General features: G+C 41.6%; 1 protein-coding gene across 3 annotated transcripts in view; it reads left to right on the top strand.

The window, feature by feature from the left end:
- The window catches only part of VPS53 (VPS53 subunit of GARP complex), a 133,256-nt gene that overhangs the window by 16,866 nt on the left and 97,309 nt on the right, over window positions 1-19,081 (top strand). Inside the window, exons 1-2 of one of the 3 annotated variants that reach the window (XM_045837338.1) lie at window positions 3,366-3,430; window positions 6,525-6,567. The exons of 1 other annotated variant lie outside the window; for it this stretch is intronic. In XM_045837338.1, coding sequence (XP_045693294.1) covers window positions 3,387-3,430; window positions 6,525-6,567 — 87 coding nt within the window. In that variant the 5' untranslated portion in view covers window positions 3,366-3,386. Of the gene's footprint in view, window positions 1-3,365; window positions 3,431-6,338; window positions 6,344-6,524; window positions 6,568-19,081 lie in introns of those variants that run through there. One more of the 3 variants, XM_045837339.1, reaches the window with a different exon arrangement.

Below are 19,081 nucleotides of genomic sequence, written 5' to 3'. Positions count from 1 at the left end.
TTTTCTCTTTGCTGGGACAGGGGAAAATTTACTTTCAGAATTTGTTTCTTGACCTTCTGAGGATCACTCAGGCAGAGAGCAGTAATAGGGACAAAAGGAAGTTTTCCTTTCATAAATTTCGTCTTGATTGTGTTCAGTCAGAACAGATGTGCTTTTATCTGTGTAAATAAGGGGAAAGTATTCACCTCACATTTATGGTGTCTTAAAAGACATTTTTAGCAGAACACTTTTTGAAAAGCTGTATTTCTTACTAAAAAATTATTTGTGGGAAAGGAGTAATGTAGCAATTGAAGATACAATGAGACTGTTTCTTTAGTTTCTTGATGTTTCTGAAGTACCAGCTGCCTGATTAGCCCTCCGGTACACACTCTGGAGAGCCTTTGATTGCTGACCGCCTCCTGCGTGGGTGGACTTGTACTGGTCTAGTCTGTGACCTCTTCTAACCAGACTTCGATGCTCGTACAAAATTATTACAGCACTGAATTCTCCCCATTTTTATCTGTTGAAATCATCAGGCAAAGGCTTTAATTAAATGCCCACATGTTTGAAACTTTGTGGGATAACATGAGTCAGTTCAACAAGTACTTGATCTGATATGCAGTGAAACTTCCACAGCTTCCCAAGGATTAAGTGGGCAACTTGAAAGTAGGTAGAAAGAGAGTGGAGTGGAGGAGTGGGTTAGAGGAAGAAAAAGTTGGCATGTGAAATTTCAAGAGTGGCCAAACCTTGACCAAGTCCCAGTAAGCTGACAATTACCGAGAGAGGATCCGCCACTGAGCTTCTGTCTCTTCAGTGGAGTTTGGCTACGATGTGAGTATTGCATCAGAGCAAGACTAATTAGTTTGGGAGGGGAACAGAATTGTTACAGTAGTTCCCCCTTATTTGTGGGGGAGATGTTCCATCACGTCCAATGGATTAGCTGCCTAAAATCATGGATAGTACCAAACTTACACCTTTTCACTTAAAGGCAGCACTGTACCGCTTCTCTTTGGCATGTCCAAATTGCTAGCAGCACCATTCTCACTCTTTGGGGCCGTTCTTAGGTAAAATAAGGGTGTCTTGAACACAAGTACTGCAGTACTGTCACTAAGGGGCGGGCAGCACATACAGTGTGTATATGCTGGACAAAGGGATGATTCATGTCCCAGGCAGGTGTGATGTTTCAGAATGGGACACAATTTAAAGCTTATGAATTGTTTGTTTATGGAATTTTCCAGTACATATTTTCAGATTGCAATTGACTACATGTAACTAAAACCACAGAGAGCAAAACCTCAAATAGGAGGGGACTGCTTTATTGCCATCTCTAGCTCTGCTCACTGAAACTTTGATTTGGAAGAAAGGTGCTTTAGATCATTGTAGCACCTCGCTCCACCCAGTTCAGGAATCCTTTCTATGACAACTCTGACATTTCATTATCCTGCTTCTGCTTGGAGACTTGAGGGGATGGGGAACTCACTACTTTGTTATTCCACAGGATAATCTGTTCCAGTTCTGTAGAGTTTTAATTATAAGAAACTTCTTTCTTCAACTGAACTGGAGTAGCAAAATACACCTCATTGTAGCTTCTCGTTGATTTTAGTTTTACCCGCTGAACTGATGTGAGCGTAATCCTGTTTCCTTTTTATAGCTTCTAAAATTTAAAATGGATATTATGTTCCTTTTTCTGGGCTAATCATTCTTAGTTTCTTCAACTTTATGATATGATTTCCAGACGCTTTATTATCCTCGTCGTCTCACAGTTTGTCGGCATCCCTCTTGAAATGTGGTTCCAGGCCAGGCATACACATGGTGTGTGAACATACAGTGGGCCAGTTTCTAGACTGGGCTTGTTCACTTGGTAACTGGGAGTTCAGGGAGTCCGTCAACTCCTTGGAATTAATTGTAAAATTTTGCACGACCGACATATTTTTGAAAAGAAGATACTGATTTTTCTAGATTCACCAAGGAGTCTGTCACTCTTTAGAAGTTAGGGTCCATTGGTTTAGGCACTGTTCTTCCATTTCTTTGGGTTGGGTGACATTTTTGGCAGCCATATCATACTGTTGGCTTCTGTGGAATTAGCAGGTATCTGAGTAACTGCCAGGTCAAGAGCTGCAAACAGATTCCTGCAGAGCTAAGAAATGGCTTCAGCAGGCCAGTGTGCATCGGTATGTCCACTGGGGGCGTGAAGGTCCTGTCTGAAGGAGATGACCATGGTCCCGTCCTGACTGTTGTTGTCATGTCTGAATGCAACCTGAGTTGCCAGGTCTATCAGTTTTTTAAGACGAGCCAGAAAAAGATTTTTATGTTACCCTCCCAATTTTTAAATGTTGGCCTAGTGTGTTTCACAAATACTGTGAAGGCCAAACAAAACACAACCGTGGGCCAGCAGTTTGCAATCTCTACCCCAGGTCTTTTTTATATGCTTTTAAACTCTTCCCTTTTCTATTTGTTTAAGAGGTCCTTTGAAATTAAGTTCTGGGCTGTATGTGTCTCACCCTTAGTTTCATCTTGCTGGTTTTGCTCAATTGTTCCAGCCCATTGAGTGAGGCCTTTTGGAACCTCGATGACCTTCCCATTTTCTCACCAGTGGATTTGCCAGACACGCCGTCTATGTCTTCATTCACGTCGTAGACCAAAAAGTTGAACAGGATGGGTTCAGAGCCATGTGGCATGCTATTTGATATTTGAGACTTCTCGTTCTTTTCTTTCTTATCCTCCTTTAATACAAAATGCCAGGCCAGAAAGCAAAGAATTTCTTCCTCTCATTAGTATCTGTCCAGGGTTGTGTTTCTTAATTTTTCCATGCCTTCACCTTCGTCAGGAAATGAGGCTAATCATTCTTGCCTTCTCTTTTCATAGAGATATCATAAAGATTTATTAATTAAGTCAGCAAAGCATGTTGCCTTCCAAGGAGAAACTGTTCTCTGCTTCTCATCCTCAAAATTAGCATATCTAATTTGGGCATCAGAACAAAAAGAATTGCGCAGTAGGTGGATGGTAGGACTTCACAGCACAGCATTGATCTCCATTATGTGGGATTTTGCCTCCCTAATGGTCAGCTCTCTAGCAGGGTGATGTGAATTCTTTCTGTCCATCACTTTAAATATATCCTTTCTCTCATCTTCTCTGGGAGGAAAACGAAGCCCATCGATGGAAGAAAATAAATGGCATCAGTATTAAAGAGACCATAAATAGTTTGGGGGGAAAAAGGCAACCGCCACTTGCTTCCTCCTACGGAAACAAATCTGAAGCAGTTGAGCTTTTGAAGTACAGGCTCAAATTTTTCCATCAGTAATCAAGAATGGTTAGGCATTTTTGTTTCTCCTTAATTTTTTTTTGAATTCTATTTTTCAGAATGCCTGCAGATAACACTAAACTTCAGAAACTGCTAGGGCCTGAGAATGACTTGGGAGTGCAGAAAGATTCAGTGGGGGTCGTGCTGGAGGTGAGTGGTAGGTCAGCATTTTGTAGGGGCACAGTATCCCTGGTTTTCACTGGGGATCCCCACCGTTCCCTAGCTGGGGTTTCTTACACTGAGTGCAGAGGTCAAGGTTGGCATGCCTGTATTGGACAGATTAAATCCAAGTGAATGTTCAATTTTGCCTAGAGTACTAGTGCACTATTGACTGTAGCCGAGGCAAGAGCTTCTGGAATGTCCATTATTTAGCACTGTAGTGACTGGCTGCAGGCTTACTTATCACCATGCTTCATCCTGCTAATTGCACATGAGCCTCAAGAAGTACTTTTTGGTGGAGTGACATGTCTGTTGCATATTGGAACCCTTTGCCATTTGTCCTCTAAATCTCTTCTTTTAGATAACCTATAAGGAATCCAAACAGCTGTCTTCTCTCCTCTGTGTATAAGACTGAGCATTTCCTTTGAATCTCTAAGGATTGGGGTAATTGGACATTGTCACTAATGTAATGTTGGGTGGCAGCCTGGTCAAGTGAAACTTGAGCTTTGAATTTAAATTTTGGCTCTGCCATACTCTCTCTGTGTGACCTTGGACAAGTTACTGAACTCTCTGAGCCTCGGGTCCTTGACATGGAGATAATACCTGCTTTAGGGTGGTGGGGATTAAAACCCTGAGTTTGTTTAAAAACACTGAGTGCGCCCTGGCTGGCGTAGCTCAGTGGATTGAGCTCAGGCTGAGAACCAGAGTGTCGCAGGTTCGATTCCCAGCAGGGCACATGCCTGGGTTACAGGCCACGGCCTCCAGCAACTACACATTGATGTTTCTCTCTCTCTCTTTCTCCTTCCCTTCCCTCTCTAAAAAATAAATAAATAAAATCTTTTAAAAAAAAGAAAGAAAAAAAACAGAGTGCAACGTCAGGCTCAGTTGTGCTGAGTTAATGGCAGTAATACTGCTGTTGCTGATTATCATGTAACCCACTGGCAGATGTGTTCCTAATTCCACACATCCAGGCATTTGTCGGGTTCCTGCAGCTTTTCCATCAGCTCCACTCCTTTCTATCCCTACTGCCCTGCTTTAAAGCAACTGTAGGTTTACTTGATCTTGATCTAAAAGCCTCCTTATTGTCCACGGTGTGCTGTCCTCTGAATGAAAAGTGCAATACAACCTCCCTGTGTCCAAAATATCTGCTGTTGCAACAGAGGCAGTGAAAAGCTATTCTCTTGTCCTGTCTTTAAGATGCTTGCCAGGACTGCCCCTTACTCAGAGGTTTAAGGCTTTTTTAAAAAAGTTTTCACCTGAGGATATGTTTATTGATTTTAGAGAGAGAGGAAGGTGGGCGGGGGGGGGGGGGGAAGAAACAGAGAAACATCAATGTGGGCGAGTTGCCTCCCGTGCGTGGATCGAACCTTGTGATGTATGGGATGACGCTCCAACCATCTGAGACTCCTGGCTAGGACTTCTGAGTTAAAGACTTTTGAGAGGTGGGTTTGAACAGGGGCGAGGGTCATCAGGGCTTCATGCTTTTCCTGCAGTGCCCACTGGTCTTCTCCACATCTGCGCCCGCAGGTTGCTCTTTCCAGTCTCCCACTCTTTCTGCAATTTTTCTCATGAGCACCCAGCAGAAGTCTTGGCAAAGAGCTTGAGAGTGGGTGCAAACTGCCCGGTGGGTGCAGCTCTCAGAGGTTCTATACTGTTGCACTAACCTTGTACTTGACTGTTAGTAATTTGTTAAAATTGCTAGTTGATTCCTTCTTGCCTATTTTATAGCAACTCTGTCTTCATCTTACATTCTGTCCCATAGGAGAGACATCCTTTGGTGTTCTCTCTCTCCTTGAAGGGCTGTCCCTCCTTCATTCTCAGGATACTTAGTTGCCTTCAGCTCTCTGATGGGCTCAAGAAAAGTTGTGGTTTTGTAGTTTACTTATTTATTTTTTCATTGTTAATATAAGAGCCATACTCTTTCCAGCTTTCTGCATCCTAGGCAGTGGATTTTAATATAGCACAGTGCAAGTTCATTAATAAGATTTCAGATTCTGTATTTCACATGCCATATTGCTAATGTTTAAAAATTTACCACTTTTCATGTTTTGGAGTAGTTTCAAAAAGATTATCAACAAATACCTGAAAAAGGTATCAAATATTTCTTTTCTAACTATATACAAGGTGGGGCAAAGTAGGTTTACAGTTGTGAGTATGTGAAGTTTATTCTTGTATTATTTATTATTGTATTGTTTTCCATACAAACAACTTTAAACCTACTTTTGCCCCACCCTTAACTGTGGGAAGCCAGATTTTCCTCTTATTTTTCAACCAAAACAACAGATTCAATGCAGAAGTGTATGTGAGAGTCTAGCTGGTGTCTGCTAAAGTGGACACTGAAGGCATTTGCAGAGACACTGAAATAAGACCACTCTTCTCAAGAAATTTACTTTGGGGGGAGGGTAGTTATTTTTCATATAAACATGGTATTTATGTTAACATGTAGTGGATTTATTAATGTTATTTTATATTTTTTAAACAGATTTTTAAAATATTTCACTCTTTAAAGATCTTATTTATTTTTAGAGAGGGGAAGGGACAGAGAAAGAGAGGGAGACATCAGTGTGTGGTTGCCTCTCACATGCCCCCTACTGGGGACCCGGCCACAACCCAGGCATGTGCCCTAGACTGGGACTCAAACCAGCCACCCTTTGATTCACAGGCCAGCACTTAATCCACTGAGCCACACCAGCCAGAGCTTATTATTGTTATTTTAAAATGGATAAATAGGTAAATATTTTTGAACTTCTCAGTTTTGATTTCCAGTATGGTATAAACTCACATAAATGAAATCTTTTTGGATCCCTCAATTTTCACAAGTATAAAGGGATCCTGAAATTAAAAATTTTAGAAATGCTCTTTCTGAATAATATTTCAGTGTTAAATAAGTAGGGATGGCAGGCAGTTTGTTCTTGATTTTAATGATAGTGACTCCAGGTAGCATATTTGTTCATTCATTCAATTAGTAAATGTTTAATGAGTGCCTGCTGGGCCCTGTTCTGGGCGTTGAAGATAAAGCAATACACCTGGCAAAGGCCTTTCTCACCCAGAGCTGACACTGACTCTGATGTTTCTCTCTTTCCAGATTCACTGGCTGTTTTAGGAGTTGTCCTCATGACCTTGGTTCAGTAAGCCTGTTTGCCAGGAAATAGATGTTGAATTTTGTCTCACACCTTTTCAGCTTCTACTAATGTGATCACATGGCTTTTTCATTTTGTTGATTAGCTTAGGGTTTAAAAACAAGTTTAACCCTCAAATACCTGCTGGGTTATTGTATATTGTCTTTTTAATGTATTGTTGAATTCTGGGGTTTTTATCTGGGACTTTTATTCATTTTCAAAAGCTTCATTCCCTTTGATGACTGAGTAATAATCCATTGTATATAAACACCACATTTTGTGTATCCATTCACCTGTTCACGGACACTTGGGGTGTTTCCACCTTTTTGGCTGTTGTGAACAATGCTGTACTGAACATGGACATACACACGTGTGTTTGAGTTCCAGCTTCCATTCCTTTCAGTATATACCTAGGCATGGGCTTGCCAGAACATATGGCAATTTTTAATCATCTCAATATTTAATCTCTTTGGAAACATGTTTTCCATATTGTTTTGAATTTTAATAGATTTATTTTCCACTGGATGAGCACACATTCCTGTTTTGTCTTCATTTAGTTCATACAGACTATGTGTTTCAGATTAGCTATCGAGTCTCAAGTTTTTTGCATTAAGTACTAATGATAGTGATGCTGACCCCCCCCCAAAAAAAAACTACCATAATTGCTTCTTTTAATTAGCAAGCCCAACAGTTGGACTGTTTTCTTCCAGAGCTCAGAAACGCAGCAAATCCCACTTGTGTGAACAGGATTATTGAAAATGGTTTGGGGAAAGTGGTGCGCCAAGAGGAAACACTGAGGTTTATTATCCTTCTGAGCCATCTCCACATAAATTGGCACTCTTCAGATGCCAAGAAGGTCAGGCATAGCCTTGCCATCTGCTTGTTTCCATGTTAAAGGCAGTCACAAGTTTAAACCAGAGTTTCTCCATCTAAAGAGGAAAATGCCATTCATCACTACTGTAACTGCTCTGGCTGTTACCCAGGTTACTCCTGCTTTTGACTGCTAGTGGTCAGTGATTTTGGAAGGAAAATTCCATCCTTAGTTTAAGTTTGCACTTGAGAAAAACTGCAGTATTACTGCTGACAGGGCAGGGCTTTTTGGGTTTCAGGTCCTTGACACAAGAAGTCATTCAGATGTGTCTAAACAATGGGTGGGAATTTGAAACTCTGCCTTCGTGTACGAACTTGTCCTCGTTTTTTCTCTCTTCCCTCTTTCATCCATGGAAATACAGGATTTCGAACAGCGTGAATTCAGTGCTGTGGTTGTTCTGTCAACATTTCCACTTATAAATGTCTGTTTTCAGTAGCCTGTAACAGCTATAAAATTTCCTTTGCTCTAATTTTCACTCTGAGGTCTTCTCTGGAAGTTTAATTTTGCAAAACTAGAGATAATGCTTTTTGTAGTCTGTTTGGTTTGATATTCTATAGTCATTTCGATCTGTGATTTTCAAGCTTTTTCATCTCACGGCATACATAAACTAATAACTGAAATTCTGCGGTACACCAAACAACATGTTTTTTTACCAATCTGACAAAAAATATGTATAATTTTGAATGATTTACAGAAAAGCCCAAAATAATAGTAATTGCAATATCTGGCCCTAGCTGGCCCAGTGGATTGAGCATGGGCCTGTGGACCAAAGGGTGGCCAGTTTGATTCCCACTCAGGGCACATGCCTGGGTTGTGGGCCAGGTCTCCAGTTGGGGATGTGCGAGAGGCAACCACATGTTGCTGTTCCTCTCCCTCTCTTTCTCTTTCCCTTCCTCTCTCTCTAAAAATAAGTAAATAAAATCTTTTTAAAAATTCAACTAAAAAAATATCTGCCCATTATGCTTAAAAGTGGTTTTTTAAAAAATTAGGTGCCTCTACTTGTATATAAGGATTTCTGTTACTGAGAATTAACCAGTCACATACAACCTTATATGATGTAACCAATAAAATACAACTCTATGATATGACATATGTTTATGGTTTAAGACAAGGCATTTATACCAGATAGACATTGTTGTGTTGGCTGTTGTCACTTTTTTATTTGACAATCTAAGGGAAAAGAGGTCAGTGCCCCTGACTAAATAGTCAGGTATTGCATGTTTTTAAAATTCTTGCAGCGCACCAGTTGAAAATCGCTGGTGTAGATTAAAGCTCTAAAGTATACAAGACACTTACCATCCTTCATATGTATCAGACCACATGCCAGGATTTCTGACATTTGTTTCCATGTTACATTGTGGACTTTTTGAACAGTTGCTGTGTTCATCCCTAGGTGTTGCGTATGGTGCCTCTGAGAATATGGGTGTTAGGCAAAATATGCTAGTGCTTCTCTTAGAATGGCCCCCGATCAGAAGGAGGACATTCCTTCTGGAGATGTATATACTGACAAGTATATTTAATGATCCAAATACTGTCTTTCATAAATCAGAAAAAGAAGTGAATTAAGGAATCTTTACCCCACCTCAGACCTAATTACTCACTTTTGTCTCCTTGCCATACTTATGAACTTTTCTCGTTCCCCATCATATGGGAACAGTGGGGACAGATAGCTGACTATTATTCATATGATATCTTTTATGCTAGGCCAAGTACTACTTTTTTTTTCCGTCTACTACTTGGAGATTCTGATCTTTGGAGACTTCTGGTGACTGGCCTAGCATCTCATGGTCCGGTTCCAGTACAGTTGTCAGCCCTGGCGTTATCCAGATCTCTAGAATGTAGTCTTGTAAGACTAATACGTCTCTCTTGATTGGTTCACTATAAGCAAAGACACATTTTTAAAAAAATGTTTATTTATTTTTAGAGAGGAAAAGGAGAGAGAAAGAAAGAGAGAAACATCAATGTGCGGTTGCTGGGGGTCATGGCCTGTAACCCAGGCATGTGCCCTGACTGGGAATCGAACCTGCGATGCCTGGTTCGCAGCCTGTGCTCAATCCACTGAGCCACGCCAGCCAGGGCAAAGACACATTTTTTAAAAAAGACTTTATTTCGCCCTGGCTGGCGTGGCTCAGTGGTTTGAGTGCAGGCCTGCGAATGAAAGGGTCGCCAGTTCAATCCCAGTCAGGGCACATGCCTGGGTTGCAGGCCAGGTCACCGGTTGAGGGCCTTATGAGAAGCAACCAATATCTCTCACACACTGATGTTTCTCTCCCTCTCTTTCTCCTTCCCTTCCCCTCTCTCCAAAAAGAAATAAAATATTTTTAAAAAGATTTTATTTATTGATTTTTTAGAGAGAAGGGAAGGGAGGGAGAGAGAGATGGAGAGAAACATCAACCAGTTGCTCAGTTGCTTCTCACACGCCCTCAGCTGCAGACCTGGCCCACAACCAGGAATCGAACTGGCAACCCTTGGGTTCACAGAACAATGCTCCAACTAACTGAGCCACGTGGCCAGGGAAAAGACACACTTTGAGTTGCTTTGCCAGAAGGTATATTTTGAGACATTTGCCTTGATCTATAATGTTAATGTTTCATTACAATATAAATGTTTATCTTATTTTCTACAAAATATTGTTGCAAATATTATTTTACTGGATCCCTCTCAGCATGACGAAGAAACGGACGAGGCTGAGAAGAGCTCAGTGCTGAGAGGAGGCCACTGTGTTGACTGCGCACCTGTGGTACTGAAGAAAATTAAGTAAAGTGGGAGGAGAAAATTGCTCGGATGAACCCGCAAGGGCTCCACCACCTCAGGGTTTGGGTATAGACAGTGTCTGTAAAATCGGGTGAAGGGATGGCCACATGTCACCACAAAAGGGTGTTTTCTCCTGAATGAAGAGCCATAATATATATGGGAGTTACTAAGTGTCCAAAATGAGAAGTGATAAAGGAAGATTTGGGAGATCAGAATTTAACGTGGCAGCTGGGAAGTCCTAGCTATTTGGGGGAAATGGTCCTTTTGTTAAACTTGTACAAATTCTTTCTTTAAATGTGCCCTGTTTCCTAAAGTATTGATTTTCTGTACCTTTTATTCAGCAAAAGCAGCTGAGACCCTTGCCTGAGCATTTCCTTCCCTTTTGCCGTTTGGAGTCGCTGCTTTGTGTGCAGTCCCCTCAAGGGTTGCGTTTCATCGAAGGAAGCTGTGCCTGAATGCGTTCACCACTTCCAGCTATTGCAGGGCTAATGTATTTTAAGTTATGGGTGATAACAGATACAAGCAGAACTTTAAAATGTAAATGTTTAGTCTTGTTTGGGCACTGCTGAATTTGTGTTCCAGTCTCGTCTTGTGATTTTTAATTTCTGGCTTGTCTCCCGAAAACCATAAAAATGAACTCTTTGGTTCACATTTCACTGGATGTGGTTTGCAGAAATCATAAATAAAAGTAACTTAGGTGTAACAGAGCATTTTAACAAATAAGGTGAGAACTACTCCTTTTGCTCTTTACATTCTTTTAGTCCACAAACTTGGAAAGAAGTCTGTGCTTTAAATAAAGCCCCTTTTTTCTCAGGATTTCAGCTGAGGAGTTGATATTAACACCAGTGACCCATCTGAGGGGTGCTCATCTGGCATCTGACCGGGGCTCCCAGACCGAGGAGATGCCCATTGTGTTCGAGGACCCGGGGAAGCGGGAGGCTGAGCATATGCAGTCATCCCCAGCTCTGAGGTTCCTGCAGCCTCTGCTACTGTTTGGCACCATCGTGGGGAATGGGTTGTGTTATTATTGCTGAGTCCTCTTAAAGCACTTCTGCTCCAGCTGGCGATGCCCTGTTTCCATAGCAGCAGCTCTCTGAGGTACCACCGTGGGCAGCAGTATCAAGAGAAGGGACATTTCATAAGTAGAGTCTGCTTACCCCTAGGTGTCTACCTTTAATAGGTGTCACAGGGGCTGCTGTTTAGGGCTCATCAGATCTGGTAGTCCTCAGCAATACTTTTGGTTTCTTGAGCCATCCCTTGCCTTCCAAACGATCCTGGCATTCATTACTCATACTTCTCTGTATCATTCTTACAGTTTTATCTGGTTCTTACATGTGTTCCTTACAAGCTCTTAAAAGATGAGTCCCCATCTAGTGATCTTTTTCTCTCAGTGTCTAGCACAGTACCTATAATAGGCACTCTCTTTGTACTGAAGAATTGAACAAAGGATCGAAATCTTTCTTCTGGAGAATGTCTCGTTTTCAATGTGGTTTAAGGAAACCATCCTCCCAGTCCATGAGCCATTCTTATGTGTCTGCCTGCAGATGTTGAACTTAATCAGCTCACTTACAAAGCTCTGTAAGATGGGTCGGCACCCTTGGCCCTTATGTGGAACATGGCATTTCATCTGGGAGATTTGAGAATAATATTAATCATTGCCATTTAGTGAGTCCTTTTATGAGCTGAGTCTTCCATCAGGACTCTTTCAGTCACAGAAAACAAAATTTGTTCATACCGCTCTGGGCAAAAAGGGGGATTATTTGGAAGGCTCTTGCGTCTTGTCTTGAAGTTCAGTGGTCAGATGGTCAGACACTGAGAGTAGCATCTCAGCTGGGCTTGTCAAACCACCGAAGCCCGGGAATAACACTCAGGATCATCTCTGCCTGGAGACTAGCCCCCTGCCCTTACTGAGGAAACTTGTCACGATCTAACTCAGTTTCACGTCTTGGGGTTCCCACCACCTGAGAGAGATGAACTCTTTTCCAGTTCATTCTGGAAAATCACAGGAAGACTCCATTTGGCTCAGCTTGGGTCTGGCCTGCCTCTGGGACAGCAGACTCCACAAGAACATGGTGAAAGGAAGATTCCCGGGAGCAAGGAGAGGTACTGGGTAAGCAGTTCCACGGTACTCATTAGTAAGCCCTCTGTTCTTTTGTAACAGAAAGCCTTTGTGGTAGCTGCTCTTGTACCTGTTCCAGAAGTGGTAAGCCTGTGCCTTCGAGAAGTTAAGTGGCTTGACGAAGATCGCACAATAAGTGGCAAAATCAACATTCAAATCCCAGTCTGCTGGTTCAGAATCTTGCTTTGAACTAATACAATGCATTGCTTTTCTGAACAGTAGGAAATGAACCAGCAGGTAGATGTAAAGTTGGACAGCAGAAATGATGGCAGAATAGTGGGAAAATATAATTTTCTCTTTAGTAATCTTGAATATTAGCATTTCTTCTTTTCAAAGAACATAAAGCCATACCAGTTCTGGAAATTAGCAACCTTTGCCTCCTTCCTGCAGTGGCAACAATGGGATCTTAATCTAAAATCTCTTAAAGACTGCCTGTGGACTCAGGGCAAAGGCAGTATAATTCTCTGAGAGAGCAAACTGCAAAATTCGATGCATCTAAGAAACAGGGGGTGTTAATTTCTCAAGGCATTTCTATTGGCTCAGCTGCCCTCTTGTCTACACAGGTGGCAGACAATGGTTCTGAAAAATAAAAAATAAGATGAAAGAAGAGAGCAGTAGAGTCTGCCAGGTTCCATGCTGCTTACCCTGTGCACACATGACCTGGTGTGGCTTTGGGAGCCTGAGCAGTCCACTGCAGGAGGCAAGGAAAAGGAGGAATGATGGTGACAGTGAATGATGCACAAAGATGCAGGGACAGTGTAATTGGTTCTGCTGAGTCTTCTTGGTTAGCCCAGTGGGTTGCTTTGCCTCTCTCGATTGCAGAATTTGAGTTACTAAAGAAGACCAGTACAGTAACTGCTTCCTAATAACACCCTTGAATGCAGGCTGCAGCCACACTCCAGTGCTCAATTCAGAAACTCCAGTAAGGGTAGATTGAAAGCAGACATTTTTGGGTGATTAGTTCTGTTTTTAATCCACATACAGCTTGGAAAGGAAAAGGAGCCCCATTTTACTTTAAAGAGTGTCTAGGGACAGTGCCAGAATCTTTCAGCACATTTTCTGATTAGCCAGGTAGTAAAAGTGTTTTAGTATTTTTAGAAAATAAAGCCTTAACCTTTTGTAGGTCTTAATGATTCTTCCAATTACAAAATGTTCTTCTTTCTGTGTAATTGATTACTAGAAATGAGATGTCAAATATTAGGGTGTGTTGAGAGTGGACTTGGTTGATGGGGTGACTGCTTTAGAAGAACCTTCTTGACTCTGGAAAATGAATTATATTAAATTTCCTTGACTTCAGTACATTGTTATAACAAGCAAAAGCATTCCAGCCTGGAAAAAAAAAATCTGGCAGACAGTTTATCTTTCTTTAGGACTGAAATGTAAGATTGTGTGAGTCTTACTTGTTTGCTGGAAGAAAAAAGTGGTACCCTCAGCAGAGATCTTTCTGGTGGGATGCCAGATTGAGAATGAGGAAGTAGAGATGGAAACCCTTTGCCTGGGAAGGGAGCGTACGCTTCTTTGGACCTTAGCTTGACTCTTTTTGCCTTTCTTCACTTAGTGTCATGTGTCTTAAGGTGTTTGACAAAAGACAGTGGTTATAGTCCCAATACATCATTAGAACATGACATGACGAACAATATCACAGAATTCTGTGCAATCTGTGCCCAATAGTTCAGTCCTTTCTGGTGGGCAGTTGCCTGCAGAGACCTCTGTAGTGGCTTTTTGTATCACGACCCAACATTTTTAGAAGGCCCCAGTGGTTTTAGAATTTACTGACCCCCTTGCAGCATTGTGGGCTCTAGACTCTGTGTCAGCTTAGTAGATAACAGTTACAGCGAATGTGATGCTATTTGAACCACTGCTTCCAATTGTGCCTGAAGTTAGGGAAAGCATTCAGAGTGGTGGTCTCAGCACTGCTCCTCTTCTGTGAAGTGCCCCAGGCTCTTTTTAATCAGTTGGCAAGTATTTATCAAGTTCCAATTGTGCTCTAGCTTTGGTTAGATGCCAAAGGTGAGATGACAGTATGATTTTGCCAGAATGATTTTTGAGAGTGAGAAGGAGCTATTAATAATTATACTGAAACAGTAGCCATAAACTGGACCTATGGATGTGGCATAGGTCCTTGAATGGAGTCCTTGAACTATGGGGGATATAAGAATGAATGCATATCCTTGGTCCACACTCTAAAGGATATCTATAGCCTTGTCAGAAAGCTAATACTAGCCCTGGCTGGCGTAGCTCAGTGGATTGAGCTCGGGCCGTGAACCAAAGTGTCGCAGGTTCGATTCCCAGTCAGGGTACATGCCTGGGTTGCAGGCCATGACCCCCAGCAACCACACATTGATGTTTCTCTCCCTCCCTTCTCTCTCTAAAAAAAAATAAATAAATCTTTAAAAAAAAGAATGCTAATACGCACTAAACAGTTCAAGAACATTATTTTTTTTAAGTCATTTTCAGTAATTATCCTGTTACTTCTCTCCACCTCCCAAATCATTTTCTTCTCTTCCGTGGTATCATTTCCACAATAGACATGTGCACACATCTCTTGTCTTCAAATATTTGTCCACTCACCCTATCTGTTACCCCATTTTTCTTGTCTTATAGCAAAAACTTCTGGAGAAAAATTCTACACCAGAGGTCAGCAAACTTTTTATGTTAAGGATAGTAAATATTTTAGGGTTTAAGTGCCATGTGGTCTCTTACAGCTACTCATCTCTGCTACTGTAGGGTGGACGTTGCCATAGATAATAGCCAAACGAATGGGATTGGTGTGTTCCCAGCAAACATTAGTTTCCAGAGACAGGGGCAGGCTGGATTTGGCTCATGGGCCATTGTTTGCTGGGCCCCGCTCTGCTCTCCAACTGCACTTCATCACGTCATCACTGTCCACTGCCATTCTCACGCCGCCACTGAGGCTGCTCTTGTCAAGGTTGCCATCGACTTCCCAGTTGTCAAATTCAGTAGCAATTCTCTGTCCTCATCTTACAAGTATTTTCAACAATATAGGACTTAACTGCTCTTTCCTCGTCCTTCCAACACTTTGTTTTTTTTGTGACACCACAGTCCCTGTTTTTTCCCTCATGTCACTGGTGGTTTTTCTCTTGCATCTTCTCTTTCTCTTTTTCTTCTAGACTTCTGAACATTGGAGTGCCCAAGGGCTCATCCCTGGGCCATTTTCACTCTCTTCTCTTCCCTTCCTATCTCATTTCATCGAGACTGTCCTCCTAGATGACTTCTCCCAGTCCTAAAGACTTAAATATCATCTAAAAACTGATGACTTCTAGATTTAAATCTCTGGCCTGCACCTGTCTTCCAAGCTTCAGACTCACATGTCCAGTTTGGTTTCTCCACTCAATCTCAGGTCGACTGTGCACCTAACACACTGAAGTGGGAACTCTCGATTTCCAATCCCACCACCACCACACACAGCTGCCTGTTGAACCTGTTCCTTCCCCTGTCTTTCCTAGCTTAGTAAGTGTCAAATTCACTGGCTTTTCGAACCCAAATCTCAGAGTAATCCTTGATTCTTCTTTCATCGTCCACGTTCAGTCCATCAGAGAGTCCTGCAGATTACATTTCCTGTAAATCCAAAATTGCCCCCCTCCTTACCGTCACCACTGGCCATCTGGCTTACACCTTCACCTTCTCTCACCTGGACAACAGCAGCTTCCTAACAGGTCTTTCTCTCCTGATTTCATTCCTGTCTCTGTACAGTCCCCTCTCCACATAGTAGTCAGGATGGTCTTTTTCACATGTCCCTTGTGAAACCCTTCAGTGGCTTCTCACTGTGCTTAGAACAAAATTCCCATGCTTTTTCCCCCAGGCCTTTGAAGAGTCCATCATGCTCTGGTTCCTGCCTACTCCTCCAAATTATTTCTTAATGCCCCCTGCTGCAGTACCACCCAGCCCTCTGCTGCCTTCCTTTGGGTCCTGGGAAACTCCAAGGCCCTTTCTGTATCAGAGTATTTTACTTGCTGTTCTCTCCACTTGGGTGTCTCTTACCAAAGATCTCAAATCCTGACTCTTATCCTAGAGATCTCAGTTCATTTGCTCTTTCTCAGGAGACCTTCTATGACCTTCGTTTCCCTGGCTGTCATCCTATTTCTTAATGCCTTCATCACACCTGTCACACTCTGGGAGTCTCCTCTTCATGTATTGTTTTTCCAGTATCCTCCCACCTGCCACTTCTCAAAGGAAGTTCCTTGAGGACAGAGAATGGACCCATGTCTGTCTTGTCTGCCATTGGATTCCCAGGACCTGGAATAAGGCCTGGCACATGGAAGATATTCAATAAATACTTGTTCAGTGACTGGAGGAATGAATTAATGAAATACTGACTAATGTAGTTGGGAGTATAGCTACCGCAGGAATTCAGAGTGACGGCTCAGACGAGATCGGGCGTGTCCAGGGTGGTATGGCCGTAGACCGCAGTTCAGATATATAGTCTTCAGTTACAGGTCTGTGTTGCTGAAAAGTGAGAATTTGTTTATGGTGGAGAATGGATTTGAAAGACAGCACTTTATTTAGTACATGCTCCTTTAATAAGTGTTACTTTAAAACACTCTGGCCCAAATAAGTTGCAAAGTTGAGCCTCTTTCCAGGACACTCCTTGGACCTCCCTCCCTTCCCTCTCTCTTCCTACAAAACACACAAGCCAGTATTGATGATGGTCCCTCTGGGATCCCACCGCACTCTGTACGTGTCTGCATCATATCTCAGTGTTCTTATGGTTTATTAACCTCCTAGCTCTTTGTCTTACTAGATCATATACACTTCTTGAGAGCAGGAATATTTGATTGATTTTATAAAGCAGATACTAAAATTGGTCTTAGTCCTTGAGGAACATAGCTGAAAGAAAAAGTGATTTTGCAATTAGCCCAGAAAGAAAATTTATGATCTAATGTTTAAAAAATATCTGTAATATCTCAATCTAAAAATACATACTTTATTAAGATACTGTCACTGAAAAGTATTTTTCTTGAATGAAGAGGGCTTTTGAGGCAGACGAAATTCTTCTGAAGAATAGACATTAATGTATACCAATTTACTATTATAGCTACTTCACAAAATTTGATAGCATGGTAAGTTAAAAAATTTTTCCTGTCTAATTTCCTAGGTTAATTAACCCGGCATTTTGTTGAATATGTGGAGATTGCAAAACCGAATTATGTTGCTAAAAGGTCTGCAGCTGAGATGCTGGAACAGCCGTAACTACTGCGTCCAGTGTACTGCCTGACAGGCCGAGAGTGTGTGTCTGTGTGTGTGCACCATGGTCAACTGGTTGTGAAGTCACTTAATAAGCATGTGTAGAACCCTTACTCTGTTATTGGGAGCACTGCCCTAGGTGTCGGGGAGTCACAGTGAATGAGACGTGTCCCTGCCCCCTAGGTTTGCGTAGTCCAACCACAAAAAATTATTACAAATGTTAATTAAGTATACATAAAGGACTGTGGGCACCCAGATGATGAATGAGTGGATTCTACTGTGTGCTTCGTGTACGTTTATGGGAGAGGGTGTTGGAAGGGAAGAGGAAGTTGGGGGAAGGGTTGGAGAAGAAATGGCACTTGAACTAGCCCATGGAAGACAACAGGGATTTGCACACAGTCAGTAGCTATGTTGAGCATTTTATTTTGAAGGTTCCCTCCTTTCGGTTATAACTAGACATCTGATCATTTATTTCTTACCATTTTTATTTTGTTAGAACTTGATTTTGGTTTGTCATAATCTTATGAAACCTAAGGTTGGGTGGTATAGCAGTTGGCAGTGCTCAAAAGAATTTTGTATCCTGGTTTTGAGGCGGTGAATATTAGAAACAAGAAAGAGAAATTTTAAAATTCATTTTTAATTACAGTTGACATACAGTATTATATTAATTTCAGGTGTACAACATAGTAATTAGACACCTATTAATGTGTACTTTATGAAGTGATTGCTGTAAGTTTAGTAACCGTCCATCACTATATATAGTCATCGTGGTATTATTGACTATGTTCCCTATGTTGTACATTACCTCATCATGACTTATTGACAATGGGCAATTTGTATTTCTTCGTTTCCTTTGCTCCCCTCTACCCTCCATGGCAACCATCAGTCTCTTCTGTTTCTATGAACCTGTTTTTGTTTTGTTTTGTTTTATATGTTTGTTTTATTTTTTAGATTCTGCATGTAAGTGAAAACATTCAGTATTTGTCTTTGTCTGACTTATTTCACTTGGCACAGTACCCTCTAGATCCATCCATGTTGTCGCAAATAGCAAGATTTCATTCGTTGTTGTGGCTGAGTAATAGTCCTTTGTATATATGTACTACACCTTCTTTATCAGCTAGTCTACTGATGGGCACTTAGGTTGCTTCCATTTCTTGGCTATTATAAATAATGCTGCAGTGAACACAGAGGTGTATATATTTTTTCAAATTAGTGTTTTGGGGTTTTGGGGGGTAGATACCTAAAAGTAGAATTATTGGGTCATATGGTAGTTCTATTTTTACTTTTTTGAGGAATCTCCATACTATTTCCTATAGTGCCTGCACCAATGAGGTGATAGTTCATTGTAGTTTTGATTTGTATTTTCCTGATGGTTAGTGCTGATGAAGAGGGGTGGGGAGGTGGATGGGGTGGGCATGGACTCACTCAGGGTGTGGCTAAGAAGAGGATGAGTCAGATAGTAGGGGGGTCTAGAGGTTGTGTATGAGAGGGAAAATTGTCAGAGGAGAACGTTATATATGTGTCTATTTATCTATACATATATGCATACATGCATTTGTTCAGGTTGGTTATAA

Source organism: Phyllostomus hastatus, unplaced genomic scaffold, assembly GCF_019186645.2.
Source record: "Phyllostomus hastatus isolate PE091 unplaced genomic scaffold, TTU_PhHast_1.1 phas_contig_210, whole genome shotgun sequence".
Lineage (NCBI taxonomy): Eukaryota > Metazoa > Chordata > Mammalia > Chiroptera > Phyllostomidae > Phyllostomus > Phyllostomus hastatus.
The sequence above is the reverse complement of the archived record's forward strand: the minus strand, read 5'-3'. Positions and strand labels throughout refer to the sequence as shown.